Raw genomic sequence first — 22,000 nt, forward strand, 5'->3', positions numbered from 1 at the left:
ACTGGCATAAACTAATTCAGCATTGAAAATTCAATTAAAAAACATTACATTGTCCTGTTTGATCATCACAAATTCCATACCAATTTTTAGAATCAATAACCGTAACATGGCAAGGTAAAGCAAAGGAAGGCAGCGAACCCTTAACTCAACATAGTTATCATTCCCCCTATTTAACCCTTATGAACATGGTAATGACATAGAATAAAGAAGTCCCACTCAAAATCGGTCATTTCCTCCTCGCCCAACTTGATTCCTTTTAGTCACCTTTCGGCCTTTCCTCTCCCACCTCCAAGCCCTCCAATGTATCCTTCAATTTTTCGGTATAATACCAGACTGTGTCCTTGAAAGGTGACATAATCCTATCTCCTCCCAAGTACAATAGGCCAATATGAATTTCTTCCATTTGTTAAAGTGCTGTTGTATTCTATCCGCCCTCCTTTCTGCATCCAATCCTTCTATTTCAAGAAGATGCATGAGCTGACCCAAGATCTCTTCAATCGCGGGGACCCTAGACTCCAACCATTTATTAAGGATCGCTCTCTTGGCTGCCAGAAGTATCACATGTATAAGTCTGGGTGGGTTAGTCATCTTCCCTTTAATATCGTTCAACTCCTCCAAATGGTGAAAAAGAGCGAACTCAGGTGAGAGCCGAACATCAAGACCCCACACCTTTTGTATAAAACTTGTGATCTGTGACCATAATGTACTCAAATGGGGGCAGGACTACAACCCGTGAAGAAGGTCAGTTCCACTACTTTTACATTTAGGGCAAAACGTAAGCCTGTCTGGCTTTGTTGCTGATGGAGGGAGATTGAAACCATAAATTGCCTTATGCATAATTCTAAATTGGGTTTCTCGCCAATGCTCATTTAAAATTGATTTACGAAGAGCATTCCACCCTCCCCTAATTTTTACCCCCATAGATGGGTCCTCAAATTGTTTCTCCCAAGATTTAAAAAAACCTTCCGGGTGCTGTCCTATTAGTAGATCACGCATGGCTCCATAAAAAAAATAGATGATGAAGTTATTGAGTTCTTTACCAAACAATCAAAAGAGTTAAATACTACCTCCTGCGTCACATCATGCAACTAAGTCATAATACTATATCTCACTTGGTCATATTGGATTAGCTGGTTAGGCCCCAAACCATACTGCGTTATAATTTCGTCTCTACTCAACCATCTAGGTTATGAGGTGTGCAAGAGATGAGCAACAGTCCTTATACCCCTCGCCTTTCACTCTTCAAACAGCTTATTGCTTGTCCCTTGCACAAACTCTGGATTCTCCCATATAGGCAAGTATTTGGATATTTTATGGGGAAGTTTGTAATTTTTCCTCAACGCCTTCCACGTTGCAATCGTGTCTTTAATAAGGAAGAGTGCTTGATTTTCACTGGGAGATTAGCCTGCCTAGTATGAAGTAACGCCACCAGATCCCAAGGTTGTGCATAGTCTCTCTCAAGCTCCAACGCTGAATAATGCCTAGAGCCTTTAATCCAATCCAATATATATCTAGTCAAACAGGCTATATTGTAACCCCGAATGTTCGGCAAATTCAGACCTCCTTCTTAAGCCCTATACAAGGGTGTTTCCCCCTTCAGGGAAGGACGTTGTTGGGCAAAATCTCATGATATATGACCCCATCCATCCTCCCGTCAATACGGTGCAGTTGTCCTGTCCCCTTTGCAGAAAAGCACCCCCAAAGTATAATTCCACACCCATACTTCACGTTTGGTACAGTGTTCTTGGGGTTGTACTCATCCTTCTTCCTCCAAACATGGTGAGTGGAGTTGGCTTTATATGATCACCTGACCTTCTCCTCATATCTCCTCTGGATCATCCAGATGGTCACTGGGGAACTTCAATTGGCCTGGACATGTGCTGGCTTGAGCAGGGGGACCTTCCATAATGGTGTAGTGTGTTACTATTGGTAATCTTTGAGATTTTGGTCCCAGTTCTCTTCAGGTCATTGACTAAGTCCTCCCATGTTCTACAATGCCGAATCTTGACCTTTCTCAGAATCATCCTTACCCTACGAGAAGAGATTTTGCATGGAGCTCCAGACCGAGTAAGATTGATAGTCATCTTATGTTCTTCCATTTTCTAATAATCGAGACAACAGTTGTTGCCTTGTCTTGTAGCCCACCCTAGCCTTGTGCAGATTTACAATTTTGTTCTTGATGTCCTGGATTTTTTGTGTGTATTTTGTCTGTCACAGTAGAAGTGTACCTACGATAGACCTCTCCATTCTTTGCAGGTGGGAAGAGTTGTAAAATTAATTAGTGTATCAAATAATTATTTTCCTCACTGCATGTCTATGTGCACATTGCTGTGTATAAGCAAAATGGTTTGATTGATAGAATCAGGATGTGCAATCGAGACCTTTAACCCTTTGTGTTATTGATATCATAAAAAGACCCTCACTCTAGTGACTCTGTTCCATCTAAGAGGTTTTTGGTACGTTATTAATTTGGACGATCGTCATGTGATTAAACCATTATTAACCTTCATTCATGGGGGTTTCTGAGGTCAGACCCCCAGAGATAAGCTGGCTACAAAACAGCTTGTTAGACTCGGTTTCCAGAATTTGGTGTGTTTTTGACACTGTATGTTTTCACTGTACAAAAAGCACAATCCTAAAGGGGGCTTTACATGCTACGACATCGCTAATGCGAACTCGTTCTGGGGTCACGGAATTGGTGACGCACATCCGGCCGCATTAGCGATGCCGTTGCGTGTGACACCTATGAGCGATTTTGCATCGTTGCAAAAACGTGCAAAATCGCTCATCGGTGACATGGGGGTCCATTCTCAAAAATCGTTACTGCAGCAGTAACGAGGTTGTTCCTCGTTCCTGCGGCAGCACACATCGCTCCGTGTGACACCGCAGGAACAAGGAAGCTCTCCTTACCTGCCTCCCGGCCACAATGCGGAAGGAAGGAGGTGGGTGGGATGTTACGTCCCGCTCATCTCCGCCCCTCCGCTTCTATTGGGCGGCCGCTCAGTGACGTCGCTGTGACGCCGCACGGGCCGCCCCCTTAGAAAGGAGGCGGTTCGCCGGTCACAGCGACGTCGCCGGGCAGGTAAGTATGTGTGACGGGTCTGGGCGATGTTGTGCGGCACGGGCACCGATTTGCCCGTGTCGCACAACAGATGGGGCGGGTACCCACACTAGCGATATCGGGACAGATATCGCAGTGTGTAAAGCCCGCTTAATTCTATAACCCAACGTCGATGGGTTTATAGAAATATCATGCCCCCCCAATAAATATGCATGTAAATGAACACACTAAAAAACACAATGAACAGACACAAGTAACCTAATAAAGCTGATAGGTGCAGAAATGGTGCAGAAAATCTGCAACGTCAAGATTGCCTCAAATACTTATTGTGGGAATTTATAGTGAGGAAACCCTTGGAAAGTTGACACCTGAGATATCGTCTAAAGTTTCCTGTATGAGAACAAATTCTTAGCTATCAACATATCTTGCCTTTTGTAACAGAACCTTCTAGCAAATCTCGAAGATACTTTAAAAGGATTTTCACAGCACAGCCCTACTCACGATTCAAGCGATGTTCCAATTCCAAGTTAGTTGCCAGGAGCGTCTTTGTGCAGGGAAAAACTGTGGAGGGGCCGCATTTCTAAACTGACACTACAGCGCTCACCTTTTTTTATGGTCAATATTCTTCCAGAAAACCCAAAAAAGTCTTAAGGGGGCTTTAGTAAAAACTTATGAAGTGCAGCTAAATGCCTCATCAGTGCCCCCACACAGTATGATGCCCCCACAGTACAATCCACTTCACAAAGTGTGATGAACAAAATTTATACACACACACACACACACACACAGTGTGATGACCCCATAGTACATTCCACTTCACAAAGTATAATACCCAAAAGTATATTCTAACAAACAGAGCATGATGCCCCCAGAGTACATTCTCACACACAGTATAATGCCCTTTCAGTATATTCTCCCACACAGGAAGATGCCCGCGCAGTACATTGAACCCCACACATCATGATCTCCCAACAATACATTTTTTTCTATCCCACACAATATGATGTCCCCATAGTAAAAGTCCCCTCACACAGTACGATGTCCCACCCAAACACACAGTATGATGTCCCCACAGTTCACCCCTCTCCAAACACACACAGCACAATGTCCCCACAGTACACCCCTCCCCAAACACACACAGTACGATATCCCCACAGTACACCCCTCCCCAAACACACACAGTACGATGTCCCCACAGTTCACCCCTCTCCAACACACAGAGCACAATGTACCCACAGTACACCCCTCCCCAAACACACAGTATGATGTCCCCACAGTATACCCCTCCCCAAACACACACACAGTACGATGTCCCCATAGTACACCCCTCCCCAAACACACAGTATAATGTTCCCACAGTACACCCCCCCAAACACATACAATAGGATGTCCCCAAAGTACACCATTCCCCAAATAAATACAGTATGATGTCCCCACAGTACATTCCCTCACATATACTGTAGTATAATGATGCTACAGTACATTTCACCAGAGGGCAGAGCACAGTGCAAATTACCTACAGAAGGAAAGGTGTGCTGAAGTAGAAAGTGATCGCACAGTAAGAAAAACAAAATACAAGACATTGTGTACATTGCTAAAGAATATGCCGCCTACTTAATGAGAAAAAACTTACTTAGAATAGGAGCAGAATGAAGAACATAAACAATAAAGAGAGGTATACTAGCTGGTCTTCCACTGACTGGCACAAACTAACAACAATATGGCTGGACTTTAACCCCTTCACTCCCGAGCCGGTTTTCACCTTCATGACCGGGTCATTTTTTGAAATTCTGACCAGTGTCACTTTGACAGATAACTCCAGAACACTTTAACGGGTCCTAGTAGTTCTGAGAGAGTTTTTTCATGACATATTTTACTTCATGATAGTTCTAAATTTAAGACTGCAGTTTTTGTGTTTGTTTGTGAAAATATTGGAAATTTGTCTAACATTTTGAAAATGTCGCAATTTTCAAACTTTGAATTTTTATGCTTCTAAATTCAAGAGTTATGTCACACAAAAGAGTTACTAAATAACATTTCCCCATGTCTACTTTACATTAGCACAATTTTTTTTGAAACATAATTTTTTTTGTTAGGAAGTTAGAAGGGTTCAAAGTTCATCAGCAATTTCCAATTTTTCCACCCAAATTTACAAAACTATCTTTTTAGGGACCACATCACATCTGAAGTGACTTTGAGGTGCCTAGGTGACAGAAAATACCTAAAAGTGACAGCACTCTTATAACTGCACCCCTCACACTGCTCAAAACCACATGCATGAAGTTTATTAACCCTTTAGGCACTTCACATGAACTAACGAACGAAAAAATGAAATTGTAACCTTTATCCACAAAAATGTAATTTTAGCCATAAGAGTTTGCATTTTCACAAGGGTAGTAAGAGAAAATGCACCATACAATTTCTTGTCTAACTTCTTCTGAGTACACAGATAAACCACATGTAGTGGATATCTACTATTTGGGTGCACAGCAGGGCTCGGAAGGGAAGGAGTCCAAATGACTTTTCGAAAGCAAAATTAGCTGGAATCAGCTGATGCCATGTCGCGTTTGGAAAGCCCCTAAAGTACCTAATCAATGGAGCTCCCCCACAAGTGACCCCATTTTGGAAACTAGACTCCTCAAGGAATTTATTCATATGTATGATGAGCACCTTCGGGTGCTTCAAGCGCCTAGCTTTTTTCACAAGGGTAACAGGAGAAAATAGACCATCTAATATATAAAGCTGAGTGAATGTGTGTGTGTGTGTATCTGTGTGTGTGTGTGTCCATCAAAGGAATCTGCACCGTCACATTTACAATCCCGAAATTTTGCACAGACGCTTCATGTGACCCAGGGAACGTCGTGGACTATGTTTTGACAGGAAAATTTAACCCCGTGCTTTAGTTACTCTCTAAAAAACATGCCTCCATTAAAGTAAATGGAGCCTTGAACTACTGGTTTTAATAGCAGCTGTGATTGGTTGCTATAGGAACAATAGACATTGTTAGTATAAGAAGGTTATGAGTGAGGTAATATGATGTCGGTGGGGAGAAGGATAGAGACAAAGACAGACAGAGACAGAAAGGGAAAGAGACAGAGATAGAGACAGACAGACGGTGAAAGACAGAGACAGACAGACAGAGACAGACGGTGAAAGAGACAGACAGAGACAGACGGGGAAAAAGACAGACAGACAGGAAAAGAGACAGACAAAGAGATAGGAAAACACAGACAGGGAAAGAGACGGAGAGACAGACCTGGGAAAGAGACACTATGGGGAGATAAAGTATGCACACCAGTGACTATGTAAGGGGAATACATGGAATTGCAGAAACTGCTGTGTGAATACTGACTTGAAAAATCCAATAGCTATATGCAAGAGTGAAAATGTGAAAAATGGAATCTGCATTACTGCTATGAATATATTAATCAAGAGAAATTTAGCTACTGAATTGATCAATGCAATAGAGCCCCAACTCTACGCCAAAGTATTTCTCTACGTTGGGGTCCCTAGCTTGTGTGTGTCCTCTCATGCAGTTAAAAAACTTACCGTGTATGGGAAGCTGAGACCCAGGCTATTTATGCGTATGATATGGATTGGCAATAGGTGTGGTTGGGGGAGGGTTCACAAACGAAAAACAACTAACAAATAAGGAATAACGTTTGGAACACCATTCTAAGTCTGAACTGGGTGCAAAAACCTAAAAAAACATCACTATGGGGAGATAAGGTATGCACACCAGTGACTATGTAAGGGGAATACATGGAATAGCAGAAACTGCTGTGTGAATACTGACTTGAAAAATCCAATAGCTATATGCAAGAGTGAATATGTGAAAAATGGAATCTGCATTACTGCTATGAATATATGCATTGATCAATTCAGTAGCTAAATTTCTCTTGATTCATATGTTCATAGCAGTAATGCAGATTCCATTTTTCACATATTCACTCTTGCATATAGCTATTGGATTTTTCAAGTCAGTATTCACACAGCAGTTTCTGCTATTCCATGTATTCCCCTTACATAGTCACTGGTGTGCATACCTTATCTCCCCATAGTGATGTTTTTTTAGGTTTTTGCACCCAGTTCAGACTTAGAATGGTGTTCTAAACGTTATTCCTTATTTGTTAGTTGTTTTTCGTTTGTGAACCCTCCCCCAACCACACCTATTGCCAATCCATATCATACGCATAAATAGCCTGGGTCTCAGCTTCCCATACACGGTAAGTTTTTTAACTGCATGAGAGGACACACACAAGCTAGGGACCCCAACGTAGAGAAATACTTTGGCGTAGTGTTGGGGCTCTATTGCATTGATCAATTCAGTAGCTAAATTTCTCTTGATTCATATATTCATAGCAGTAATGCAGATTCCATTTTTCACATATTCACTCTTGCATATAGCTATTGGATTTTTCAAGTCAGTATTCACACAGCAGTTTCTGCTATTCCATGTATTCCCCTTACATAGTCACTGGTGTGCATACCTTATCTCCCCATAGTGATGTTTTTTTAGGTTTTTGCACCCAGTTCAGACTTAGAATGGTGTTCCAAACGTTATTCCTTATCTGGGAAAGAGACAGACCTGGGAAAGCGACAGACAGGGAAAGAGACAGATGGGGAAAGAGACAGACAAAAACAGACAGGGCAAGAGACAGATGGGGCAAGAGACAGACGGGGAAAGAGACAGACGGGGAAAGAGACAGACAGAGACAGACAGAGAGACAGACAAACACAGAGATAGACTGATACAAAGACAAATAGATAGAAACAGACAGACAGAGACATAGAAACAGACAAGGAAAGAAACAGACAGACAGCGACACACAGACAGAGACTGGGAGAGAGACAGAGAGACAGTTACTATCCCAGGCAACGCCCGGGTACTACAGCTAGAAAAATATATTTTGCAATATGTGGTGATCAACTGTTTGCATGCACGACAGGGAAAGAGCACCATTTCACCTTTTGAATGCTAATATAGTGGCAATCGTTCGTGGGTGCCATGTCGCTTTTGGACAGCCACTGAATTACCTAAGCAGAGGAGCTTCCCCACAAGTGACCCCTTTTTGGAAACTAGACCGCTCAAGGAATCTATCTAGAAGTTTGGTGAGCACCTGGAACCCCCGGGGGTTTCACAGAATTTTATAATGTTGACCTGTGAAAAAAAAAATAAATACATTTTTAACAACAAAAATATTGCGTTAACACCAATTTTTTTCAAATTCACTAGGGTAACAGGAGATAATGAGCCATACAATTTGTTGTGCAATTTCTCCTGAGTATGCCAGTACCCCATATGTGTTCGAAAACTACTTTTCAGGCACAGTACAAAAGAAGGATTTTTGTGTACTCATCGTAAAATCTCTTTCTATGAGTCTTTATTGGGAGACACAGGACCATGGGACCATGGGTGTATGCTGCTGTGACTAGGAAGCTGACACTAAGTAAACAGAAAAACAGTTAGCTCCTCCCTAGCAGTGTACACCCTGAGCCGGAGGCGGATCTATGCCAGTTTAGTGTACAACCAGTAGTAGGAGAAACCTGAGCAACCATAACTAATCAAGGTAATAACAATAACATGTGTTGAACACAATATATATATATAAGCAGAGTGCAAACACGCGGTCCCGTAAAACCAGGATCATCCGGCAAAGTGAGAACAACCCAATATCAAAACAGGGCGGGTGCTGTGTCCCCCAATGAAGACTCAGGGAAAGATTTTACGATGAGTACACAAAAATCCTTCTTTCTCTATCGTTTCATTGGGGAACACAGGACCATGGGACGTCCAAAAGCAGTCCCTGGGTGGGTAGAGGAGCAAATCACACAGATCAAGACAAAAATCTCTGTGAGAATGCGCTGTCGAAATGTGCACCACCCTTTCATAAGTGTGCGACAGCCGCCTGAAACAATTTTCTCCCAAGGCAGGCATCCGCTGACGCCTGGGTGTGTACCTGGTAAAACCTGGCAAAGATATGTAGGCTGAACCACGTGGCGGCTCTGCAGACTTGTTCGGCCGACGCCTGATGTCTGATTGCCCAAGACACCCCTACTGCACGGGTGGAATGTGCCTTTACTCCCCTCAGAGGAGGCTTGTCCCTAGACCTGTAGGCTTCGGATATGGCCAACCTGATCCATCTTGCAATCGGGGCCTTGGACGCTGGCATGGTCCTCTTGGGACCAGTAGGCAGGACGAACAGACTGTCTGACTTGTGGAAAGGTGCCGTTCTCGGGACGTAAATCAGGAGAGCTTGCACTAGGTCTAGTGTGTGCAAAGACCTTTCCAAGCTGTGAACGGGGGCCGGACAGAAAGATGGAAGAACGATCTCCTCGTTCAAATGAAAAGGAGATACTACCTTTGGCACAAAACCGATGGAGACAGACGTAGGACAACTTTGTCCTGGTGGAAAACTAGAAATGGCGACCGGCCTGAGAGGGCTGCCAGCTTGGGCTAGTACCCAGGATTCAACAGCCATGCTGTCAAATTGAGAATCCTGAATCTTGATGGAAGAGAGGACCTTGAGCCAGCAGGTCTGGATGGTCTGAAAGCCGCCATGGGGTGTCTGCGATGGGGTGCGTGAGTTCTGCAAACCACGCTCGCCTGGGCCACTCTGGGGTACGAGAATCCCTGGGATGCCTTCAGCTTTGATTTTCTTGAGGACTCTTGGGATCAGTGGAAGCGGTGGAAAGATGAATGGTAGCTTGAACTGATTCCACGGAACGATGAGAGCGTCGACTCCTAACGCCCGGTGGTCGTGATAACGGGAGATGAACTGTGGAACTTGATTGTTGAACCAAGAGGCCATCAGGTCTACATCCGGAGTCCCTCATCTGTGGTAGATCTGTTTGAAAACCTCCCGGTTGAGGGACCATTCGCCCGACGCTATGCCTTGTCTGCCGGGGAAGTCGGCTGCCCAAATTTCGACGCCGGGGATGTGTACTGCGGAAATCGTGGAGTGGTGAAACTCTGCCCACTGGATGATCTTCTTCACCTCCCTCAACACCATGACACTCCTTGTGCCATCCCTGGTGATTGATGTACGCCACCGCTGTGGCGTTGTCCGACTGGAATCTGATTGGAAATCCTTTTATGAAGCGTTGGAAATGGCTCTGATCTCCAAGATGTTGATAGAGAGCCGGCTCTCTTGGACCACCAACCATGAGCCGTGTGTTGATGAAAAAAACGCTCCCCAGCCCAGAAGACTGGCCTCAGTGGTGACTGTCTGCCAGTGCAATGGTAGGAATGACCTTCCTCTGGATAGCTTGGGGCCGCTGGTCCGCCACAGAAGCGAGCGACGGGTTTCCGGAGAAAGATGGATCCTGCGAACCAGGGTAAGTAGAGATTTGTTTCTCACGAAAAAAGTAATACAAGGAGAGCTCAAAACTGGTTCACAGACTAAAAACTCCTTAATATAAAAATTATCAATTTTATTAACAGAAGCAATTAAAAACACTTCCACATTATATAGAAAATATTCATTGGTGCCATACAAAAATTTCAAACATATATCCCCCTTATTTTTATAGTCCTATGTGTTACCCCAATTTAGGAGCAAGAACAAATGTCAGTAAGGCGCAATATAAAAATATATCCCTAAACAGTCCAATAGTCAAGGGTCCTACAGTCAAGATCACTAAAGGCAGCACTTTTTACCCTAAATTAGTTGGTTCTGCACTGAGATATAATTCCATATATACTGCCACTTCCTATATTAGTGAGGAGGCTGTCAACCTTCTACCCCTAATCGACCCGACGCGTTTCCCCTTCTAATAGAAGGTTCTTCAGGGGTCATCAAAAAGTAGTATAGAAAAATACAATTAATTTATACATTATCCTCCAATCATACAGTGAATACAGACATAGTTTTTGTAATCTCCCCAAACAGAGTACATCAAACAGATGATCTTCAGATTGTACATATGACTATTACAGTCTCCTCTGGTGCTGTCGTATCTTTAGACTCCAAAAATTTCCAGGTAACACAGAGTTCCACAAAATATTAGCGTGGATATTACCGAACAAAGAATTCCCGTTATAGAAATATTTTTCAGATTTTTGTCATCTCATTCGGGACAAGGCTGTATGTTCTAGGTGAATGATGGTGTCACCTATTAAAAACATGCCCATTCATAATTCCCCTTCAGCAAGCTTTTTCCTTTTCTGTGTCTGTGTAGATGAATGGACTAGAGTCCCCTCAGGTTGCAATTGGCATGTCCTGGTCCAAATGTCTCCATGTGGATTTTGCAGAGGCTGGGAACGCTCTGAACAGTGCAGGGAGCCCCAACTACATGCTGGTATATAGTTTTAATTTTATTTGGACCAGGACATGCCAATTGCAACCTGAGGGGACTCTAGTCCATTCATCTACACAGACACAGAAAAGGAAAAAGCTTGCTGAAGGGGAATTATGAATGGGCATGTTTTTAATAGGTGACACCATCATTCACCTAGAACATACAGCCTTGTCCCGAATGAGATGACAAAAATCTGAAAAATATTTCTATAACGGGAATTCTTTGTTCGGTAATATCCACGCTAATATTTTGTGGAACTCTGTGTTACCTGGAAATTTTTGGAGACTAAAGATACGACAGCACCAGAGGAGACTATAATAGTCATATGTACAATCTGAAGATCATCTGTTTGATGTACTCTGTTTGGGGAGATTACAAAAACTATGTCTGTATTCACTGTATGATTGGAGGATAATGTATAAATTAATTGTATTTTTCTATACTACTTTTTGATGACCCCTGAAGAACCTTCTATTAGAAGGGGAAACGCGTCGGGTCGATTAGGGGTAGAAGGTTGACAGCCTCCTCACTAATATAGGAAGTGGCAGTATATATGGAATTATATCTCAGTGCAGAACCGACTAATTTAGGGTAAAAAGTGCTGCCTTTAGGGATCTTGACTGTAGGACCCTTGACTATTGGACTGTTTAGGGATACATTTTTATATTGCGCCTTACTGACATTTGTTCTTGCTCCTAAATTGGGGTAACACATAGGACTATAAAAATAAGGGGGATATATGTTTGAAATTTTTGTATGGCACCAATGAATATTTTCTATATAATGTGGAAGTGTTTTTAATTGCTTCTGTTAATAAAATTGATAATTTTTATATTAAGGAGTTTTTAATCTGTGAATAAGTAGAGATTTGTCCCATTTGTTCAGCAGGGTTAGCTGAAAGGGACGAAGGTGGAAGTGGGCAAGCCGAACCGCCTCTATTGCCGCCACCATCCGACCGAGACTCATGCCAAAACATATGGACACCGCACCCAAGTGGTGGAGGATCTTGAGGTCTCTTCAGAGGGAGACATTTTTTTTGTTTGTTTTTTTTTGTTTTACTGTGGGAGGAAAACGCGCCCTTGGATGGCATCGAACACCATGCGTAGGAAGGTAATCTGGCGGGCCCAGGTCAGAGAGGACTTCTTCTGATTGATGATTCAGACTAATCGAGACAGAGTATCGATGGTGACCTGAAGACTCAGGAGACAGTCGTCGAACGATGACCCCTTAATGGAAAAAACGACTTGGTGGAATTGATGAGACTCTATTTTGTATCCTGAGTCTAAAATTACTCTGACCCAGGCGTCCGTGATCCAAGGCAGCCAGACGTGTTGGAAGCGAGACAGGCGTCCCCCCCACCTGATCTGCGCTGGCGCGCAAAGACCTCGAGTTATTTAGCATGGAAATGCTGTGATCTTGATGTCGATTTGGATGGCTGGCGTGGCCTAGAATGCCGGGAAGTGCTTGTTTTGAAAGACTGACTCTTTCTGTTTCTCTGCGGAGATCTGTTTCTCTTAGGATGTGTAGGGGAACTGAAGCTGCGAAAGGACTGGAACCTAGGTGTTGGCTGGCGACGTGGGATACGTCTAGGTCTCAGCTGTGGAAGAGAGGTGCTCTTACCTCCTGTAGCCTCGGCGATAATCTGATCTAGCCTGTCCCCAAACAGACGACCTCCTACAAAGGAGAGGGCGGTAAGCGATTTCTTAGAAGCCACGTCCGCATTCCAGGCTCTGAGCCAGATCGCCCGACGGATGGCCACCGTGTTGCTAGCCTCTTGTGCTGCCCAGTTGGCCGCTGACAGGGATGCATTGATTATGTACTCACCTGCGAGAGCAATCTGTGCCGAAATGTTGACGAACTCTGGATCGCTAGAACCAGCGCCAAGACCCCTACGAAGAGTATCGGCCCAGGACACCATGGTTTTTGCGACCCAAACGGTGGCGAAAGGACCGCGCCCGCCGCCTCAAAGGCCGAACGGGTGAATCTTTCAATGTTTCGATCCGTGGCGTCTCGGAGAGATGCCCCATTCGGGAGAGATAGTACTGTGTGGGACAACAGGAGGGACACAGGAGGGTCAACTACAGGCGAGCCTGCCCATTCCTTCCTGAGTTCCTCAGGGAAAGCGTAGTGTAAATCAATCGACTTACCATTGGTGAACATCTTGTCCGGTTGTTGCCTGTGCTTGCGTAGTATTTCAGCAAATTCTGGATGGTCGCAGAATTGCCTGTGGGCATGCTTAACCCGTTTGAAGGATACATGCGAGCTCTGGGTGGAACCGGCGTCCGTTTGGAGCTTTAGTGTTTGATCTACTGCTTCCACCAGACTATCCACCATGCGCCTGATATCGGCTGTCTGATCTGAATCCAGCAGCGAGGCTGCATCCGACTCCTCTCCTGAGAGGTCGGACGGTTCCGGAGACGAGTGGTAATCGGGACCCGGAGGTGAGAGAGACATCTGGGAAGAATTTGAAGAGGAGGCCTGGCGGGTCTGCTTCTGCGCTGCAGTAGCAGGGTCTGGATCAGACCGACTGTCGTTATGAGCCGGCTGAACTTGAGGGACATGGCTGGACGTCGGTAGTGATTGCAACGCCTGCGCGATGGTCAGCGACGCTCTTGAAAGTGAGTCTACCGACTGGGACAGAGAGGTAAACCAGTCCAGGGGAGGGGGCACATTGGTGCTCGGGGCGTCGTCCACTGTTGCAGTAGCGACGGCGACGGAGGTGCTGGCGGCGTCTGGGGAAATCTGCGTGGGCTGTGGGTCTAGGACGCAAGCTGGCGGGGTAGCTCAAGAAATTGCAATTTTTTGCCAAAAATCTCAAAATTTTTATAATAAGTACAGTTTGGAATTTTTAGTGCTGAAGTGCACATTTAGTGCTGGCTTTTTGTTTTTTTCCTCATTATCAGGAGAGTACGATCTTTTCCGACCGCTATTACCTCTGCCTCTGAGGGCGGTCCTTGGAGGTTTTGAATCCATATTTTTGCTCCTACATTTGTAATATTAGAGGATCCAAAACCTTTAATACCCCGTATTGTTAATTCTGCTGGGGCAGTTCCTTCTCTTATTTCAGACAAGTTTATTGGAATTATCAACATCTGAGCCACCTTTCACCAAGATCAAAGGTTAATTTCCCAAATTTAGCATCAGTACCTTGATTTCTCCCTGATAATCTGCATCTATTACCCCTCCCACCACTATGGCTCCTTTTAACGCTAAACTAGAACAAGTGGCTATTTGACCATAATGAGCCTTTGGTGTATGGCAACCCAATCCTGTTGAAATTGGTTTTACCTTACCTGGGGTACCACGACAGTTTCCAATGTACTGAGGTCTAAACCTGCTGAATAAGGTGTCGCTCTTTCTGGTGTGCCCAAACAGCTGTACCTTGCCTTGTCAACTGTTGGACTGACTTGTCTGATGGTTGCTGCTTTATCTGCTTCTGAATTAAACAAACGTTCAAGTGAGTTAGTAGGGACATGAGCATCGACATGAAATACAGTGGTCTTGGTAGATTGAATAATCTCTTCAATGTCTTGCCACACTTCCCTGACCATCTCAAACACATTTTGCTGTTCCTCTCCCCAGTGGAAATCATATTTTTTCCTCGTTACTTTGTACAAATGAGATAATATAAAAAAGCAAAAAAGAAGAAAATATCATTACTTACAGCAAGATGGAATTACAGCTGTATATGGCTCAGGCCAAAAGACTACTACCTCTCCAGCAGGATACAGCTAAACCCCCACTAGGTGGAGGCAACACAGGTGCAGGTGGAGCCATTCACACGCACTTCCAAATATGGAGGAGGTGATGGCTGGATGGTAAAACTGCACACTGGTGGCTTGCATAGAGCACTGTTCACACTAGCAGACGCACAGTCACAAACCCGCAGCCTATTAGGTGACGCCCATACTATTAGATCAGGCGGGCTGCCAAGCCGTACCCCCACTGCGCGCTACGTAGGGACAGAAACGCTGATAGCAAGGCCTAACAATAAGGGGCCTGGCTGTATCCTGTACAAAAACGTTTTTGAGGTTTTTTGTTAGCGTTATGGCCATAAGACGTAAGCCTACAACCCTCGTCACGGGAACCTCATGCTTGTAGGTCCCTACACTACATATAATATAAAAAAGCAAAAAAGAAGAAAATATCATTACTTACAGCAAGATGGAATTACAGCTGTATATGGCTCAGGCCAAAAGACTACTACCTCTCCAGCAGGATACAGCTAAACCCCCACTAGGTGGAGGCAACACAGGTGCAGGTGGAGCCATTCACACGCACTTCCAAATATGGAGGAGGTGATGGCTGGATGGTAAAACTGCACACTGGTGGCTTGCATAGAGCACTGTTCACACTAGCAGACGCACAGTCACAAACCCGCAGCCTATTAGGTGACGCCCATACTATTAGATCAGGCGGGCTGCCAAGCCGTACCCCCACTGCGCGCTACGTAGGGACAGAAACGCTGATAGCAAGGCCTAACAATAAGGGGCCTGGCTGTATCCTGTACAAAAACGTTTTTGAGGTTTTTTGTTAGCGTTATGGCCATAAGACGTAAGCCTACAACCCTCGTCACGGGAACCTCATGCTTGTAGGTCCCTACACTACATATAATATAAAAAAGCAAAAAAGAAGAAAATATCATTACTTACAGCAAGATGGAATTACAGCTGTATATGGCTCAGGCCAAAAGACTACTACCTCTCCAGCAGGATACAGCTAAACCCCCACTAGGTGGAGGCAACACAGGTGCAGGTGGAGCCATTCACACGCACTTCCAAATATGGAGGAGGTGATGGCTGGATGGTAAAACTGCACACTGGTGGCTTGCATAGAGCACTGTTCACACTAGCAGACGCACAGTCACAAACCCGCAGCCTATTAGGTGACGCCCATACTATTAGATCAGGCGGGCTGCCAAGCCGTACCCCCACTGCGCGCTACGTAGGGACAGAAACTCTGATAGCAAGGCCTAACAATAAGGGGCCTGGCTGTATCCTGTACAAAAACGTTTTTGAGGTTTTTTGTTAGCGTTATGGCCATAAGACGTAAGCCTACAACCCTCGTCACGGGAACCTCATGCTTGTAGGTCCCTACACTACATATAATATAAAAAAGCAAAAAAGAAGAAAATATCATTACTTACAGCAAGATGGAATTACAGCTGTATATGGCTCAGGCCAAAAGACTACTACCTCTCCAGCAGGATACAGCTAAACCCCCACTAGGTGGAGGCAACACAGGTGCAGGTGGAGCCATTCACACGCACTTCCAAATATGGAGGAGGTGATGGCTGGATGGTAAAACTGCACACTGGTGGCTTGCATAGAGCACTGTTCACACTAGCAGACGCACAGTCACAAACCCGCAGCCTATTAGGTGACGCCCATACTATTAGATCAGGCGGGCTGCCAAGCCGTACCCCCACTGCGCGCTACGTAGGGACAGAAACTCTGATAGCAAGGCCTAACAATAAGGGGCCTGGCTGTATCCTGTACAAAAACGTTTTTGAGGTTTTTTGTTAGCGTTATGGCCATAAGACGTAAGCCTACAACCCTCGTCACGGGAACCTCATGCTTGTAGGTCCCTACACTACATATAATATAAAAAAGCAAAAAAGAAGAAAATATCATTACTTACAGCAAGATGGAATTACAGCTGTATATGGCTCAGGCCAAAAGACTACTACCTCTCCAGCAGGATACAGCTAAACCCCCACTAGGTGGAGGCAACACAGGTGCAGGTGGAGCCATTCACACGCACTTCCAAATATGGAGGAGGTGATGGCTGGATGGTAAAACTGCACACTGGTGGCTTGCATAGAGCACTGTTCACACTAGCAGACGCACAGTCACAAACCCGCAGCCTATTAGGTGACGCCCATACTATTAGATCAGGCGGGCTGCCAAGCCGTACCCCCACTGCGCGCTACGTAGGGACAGAAACTCTGATAGCAAGGCCTAACAATAAGGGGCCTGGCTGTATCCTGTACAAAAACGTTTTTGAGGTTTTTTGTTAGCGTTATGGCCATAAGACGTAAGCCTACAACCCTCGTCACGGGAACCTCATGCTTGTAGGTCCCTACACTACATATAATATAAAAAAGCAAAAAAGAAGAAAATATCATTACTTACAGCAAGATGGAATTACAGCTGTATATGGCTCAGGCCAAAAGACTACTACCTCTCCAGCAGGATACAGCTAAACCCCCACTAGGTGGAGGCAACACAGGTGCAGGTGGAGCCATTCACACGCACTTCCAAATATGGAGGAGGTGATGGCTGGATGGTAAAACTGCACACTGGTGGCTTGCATAGAGCACTGTTCACACTAGCAGACGCACAGTCACAAACCCGCAGCCTATTAGGTGACGCCCATACTATTAGATCAGGCGGGCTGCCAAGCCGTACCCCCACTGCGCGCTACGTAGGGACAGAAACTCTGATAGCAAGGCCTAACAATAAGGGGCCTGGCTGTATCCTGTACAAAAACGTTTTTGAGGTTTTTTGTTAGCGTTATGGCCATAAGACGTAAGCCTACAACCCTCGTCACGGGAACCTCATGCTTGTAGGTCCCTACACTACATATAATATAAAAAAGCAAAAAAGAAGAAAATATCATGTTGCCTCCACCTAGTGGGGGTTTAGCTGTATCCTGCTGGAGAGGTAGTAGTCTTTTGGCCTGAGCCATATACAGCTGTAATTCCATCTTGCTGTTTGTACAAATGAGACAACATTTGTCCCAAATGAGGGATATGTTGTCTCCAAAATTCAAACAATCCAATACAAGACTGAGTCTCCTGTTTGGATTTAGGGACCGGAAAATTAATAATTTTCTGTCTGGCATTGGGCAAGATCTCTCTGTGCCTCTTGTTCCACTGAATCCCTAGAAATTTTACCACCTGAGAAGATCCTTGAACCTTGGCATCATTGATTTCCCATCCTTTACGCCTCATATGAGCAATCAGTTTTGTAAATTGATCTTTCACACTTTGCTCATCTTGTCCTTGTATCATTATATCATTGATATAATGTGAGATCTGCATGTGATATAATGTGAGATCAAATCCATCCAAATGCTCTGCCACCGTCCGGTGACAGATTGTGGGGCTATGTAGCCATCCTTGGGGTAACCTGATAGAGGTATATTGTCTCCCTAACCAAGTGAATGCAAATTGATCTTGAGCCTTCTCTTCTATAGGTATAGAAAAGAAAGCATTTGCCAAATCAATTACTGCATACCAAGTTCCGGAGTGAGTGTGAATATTTTCCACAATCGTTATTGTATCCGGAACTGCAGCTGTCAAAGGAGGAGTATTCCTGTTTAACTCCCTATAATCAACTGTCATGCGCCAGGAGCCATCACTCTTTTTAACTGGCCAGACAGGATAATTCCATGCGGTAGTAGTAGGGCGCATTACCCCAGTTTCTACCAATTCTTTAATGGTTTCTCCTATCTCTCTGTGACCTCCTGGTATTCGATATTGTTTCATAGCTACCATTTTTTGTAGCTAGAGGTATATGTACAGGGGGCATTTTGACTTTGCCCACTACCACTGGTCGCATTTCCTTATGACAAGACTTAATCCCAAAGGAGAATTTTCCTTCTGTTAGATTAAGAATCATCCCTTTTATGACATCAATTCCCAAAATATATTCTGGTATAGGAACTACCAGCACCGTAAACTTCTTGATAGGTAAATTACCTATCTTCAAAGCTACCTGTGTCTGAACCCCGGTGATCACTTGACCACCTGGTCCAGCAATTTTTACTCGAGGTCCTTTTATTTTTTCTGGGTTTCCATGAATTAAAGTAGCCTCCGCCCCCGTGTCAATCAAAGCTGGGACTCTTTGAACATTTCCCCCTTTCCAATGTATGCTAAGATTGACGTAGGGACGTTTGTCCCTTTTTATCAATAGGGGGGCTTGGCTGGTTACCTATGGTAAATCACTTCCTTCTGAACTTTCATTTACACAGACTTCAGTCTGTGCATTAGCCCTTCCTTCCGTGACCTTTGTGGCCACGGATGCAGCCAGTTCTTCCCATGGATAAACTGACTGAAAATCTTTCCAAGACACTTTCTTTGGGGTTTTTTCCCCTTTTCCCTCTGATTTCTTTACCTTGGGGGGTTTTGAGCCCCCTTCCACATTTGTAGTGGTCCTTTTCTTTGCGGATAGAACTTTCTGTTTATACAACTTCCATAATTCTCCTGTCTCCTTTCCATCAATCCTTTCCTTATTGATCCCGGCTTTAAGCAAAGCTTGGAACATGTCTTTGCGAGACACCCGTGGGGCCTCCCCTACTGATTTCTCTTTCCAATCAGGATTGTTTGGCTTACTGTTACCAACATGGCCTCTAGGTGATGGTTTATCCCACTGTCCCCTATCCTGTAACTCCCTCATCCTCCCTAGAACTACACCGATTGATTCTCCAGTCAGCGCTACAGTTAAGGCTAAAATAACTGTTTTTTATGCTGGAGGAGCATGTTTAACCAGCCTATTTCTTATGCTGGCTGTCAATGGGTACTGGAGATAATCATCATCCATTCCCAAAAGAGGAAGAGCATTCCTCATTGCTTCTTCCTTCAGCCTTTCCATACCATCTTTTAAAGGTATACCAAGGTTTATCATTGATAGGAAAGTCTGCTTCTGATGGGTATTTGTCCAGAAAAGCATGGGCTAAGATCATGATTAAGTTTTGAGTACCATGCTCATTATGATCAACAAAATAATTTTTTATTGATCTCTGAATTACTGGGTCCCGAGACATGGTGACAAATTTTGCCACGTTTCCGGCGTCAAAGTGCACTCCACCTCCTCCGAGATCGTGCACCCTGACCAACCAGGGAATTTCTCCTTCTCCTGGTTATTGTCTAAACTGTGTTAAAATGCTATCAAAGTCTCCCTAACTCCTAAAAGAGTAATCTTCAATGGTTACTCGATTTTTTACATGAGGAATCGTTCTCTCATTTGTGATGGCATTACCATCTTCGTCATATTGCAGATTTCCCTGACCATCCCGGACATGTTCCCGGATGATCTCATTCTCTGTCCTCTCTAGGCGCCTCCTTACTGGGTTAGCCTGAATCTTCCCTTTATGGTAATCCTCCTCATCAGATGATGAAGATGAATCCCACACATCCCCATCCCAAGTGTCGGGATCCCAGTTTATAGAAGCTGAGACGATACTTTTATGTACTTTGATTTTATTTACCTTTCCTCTTCTTGTAATTATTTTGAGCAATTTTTATGGCAGCTTTTTCTGCCACATTCTGATAATGTTCAAATTTATCCTTCAACAGTCTGGTATTACATTCCAGAACTGTTTTCAGGCAACCTAATTATATCATCTTTTGTTCCATCTGGGAACTTTTCTTCTGCATCTTTAGATTACGCTCATGCATTACACTATATGCACTTGCCAAAATCCAGATGCGCCGTCCTAAAGACACTACATCACCTGCTTTCACAGGGACACTACCGAAAACATTCACAACATCAGTAGCTTCACTACCCTTAAGCTTATCCTGCCATTGTTCTGCCAATCCACAAAACACTACATCACCTGTCTTCACAGGGGCACTACTGAGTACATTCACAACATCAGTAGCTTCACTACCCTTAAGCTTGTCCTGCCAATCCACAAGACACTTCATCACCTGTTTTCACAGGGGCACTACTGAGTACATTCACAACATCAGTAGCTTCACAACCCTTGAGCTTATTCTGCCATTGTTCTGCCAATCCACAATTGACCAATTCATGTGCTATAAGATTGTAGGGAGCCTCAGTCCAGCTGGGGATCTCCACAACAACCTCCTTAACATTATATCCTTACGTTTTCTGAACATTTTGACACTATGCAAAAAGATTGAAAAAATATCTGTAAATTTGCCAAATATATGTTTTTAATTTCTAATTTACAAAAATGTGTTAATTACTTCTTATAGAAGTAATCCTGCCGACTACGCCAATTTATGTCTTGCTAAATTCTACTAAAAAGGGGGCTGAAAGCCCGTACTTACGAAGCGCTCACTGATATCCTAATCAGGCACGAATACTAATATTCTTTATAGCAAGATACTATTTATTTTAATAGCACGTGAATAGTCAATGGTACATAGGCATTAGAACTACTTTTTTAGTCATAGAATCTTATACAATAACAGAAATATGCATCAACATTACTGTATGTTGTAGCAATCCTTCTCATCGGAGGGACTCGATTAATGAGTAGGAAACAACATGGCATCTTGCATCACAGGAGCAGTGCATACACTTCAATGTCCTGGAAGGTTTCCCTAATCTCATTAAAAGAGTCCGATCCTTTTATAAGAAACTTTGTACATTGTGTTTTCTGAATGGTTAATTGGTGACCAGCATGTGACAGCTGAGTCATGTTCATGTAACTTGACCACAAGCTGCTGTGGGCACCAGCAGCTTCCTGCACGTTTCCTGCACATTTAGCCAGTTGACAACTGGTCGACCAGTTTCCTGGAGATATTGCAAGGAGACGTGAATTTTACAGGCCAGCTTCCTTGCACCTGTTGTTAAATAACCACGAATTTCCTGACTGTGGAACTGTAAACGTTACTTCTTCATTATCGTGGTTTTGCTTAAGATCTGATTGACACGTATT

At 44.1% G+C, this 22,000-nt stretch overlaps 1 protein-coding gene across 1 annotated transcript in view; it reads right to left on the reverse strand.

Moving 5' to 3' along the window:
• The window catches only part of FNDC7 (fibronectin type III domain containing 7), a 70,036-nt gene that overhangs the window by 44,077 nt on the left and 3,959 nt on the right, over positions 1–22,000 (reverse strand). Inside the window, exons 2-3 of the mRNA XM_075322118.1 lie at positions 13,510–14,121; positions 12,983–13,156 (exon numbers count right to left, since the gene is read on the reverse strand). Coding sequence (XP_075178233.1) covers positions 12,983–13,156; positions 13,510–14,121 — 786 coding nt within the window. The remainder of the gene's footprint in view (positions 1–12,982; positions 13,157–13,509; positions 14,122–22,000) is intronic.

The sequence above is a fragment of the Anomaloglossus baeobatrachus genome, chromosome 8 (assembly GCF_048569485.1).
Source record: "Anomaloglossus baeobatrachus isolate aAnoBae1 chromosome 8, aAnoBae1.hap1, whole genome shotgun sequence".
Classification (NCBI taxonomy): Eukaryota; Metazoa; Chordata; class Amphibia; order Anura; family Aromobatidae; genus Anomaloglossus; species Anomaloglossus baeobatrachus.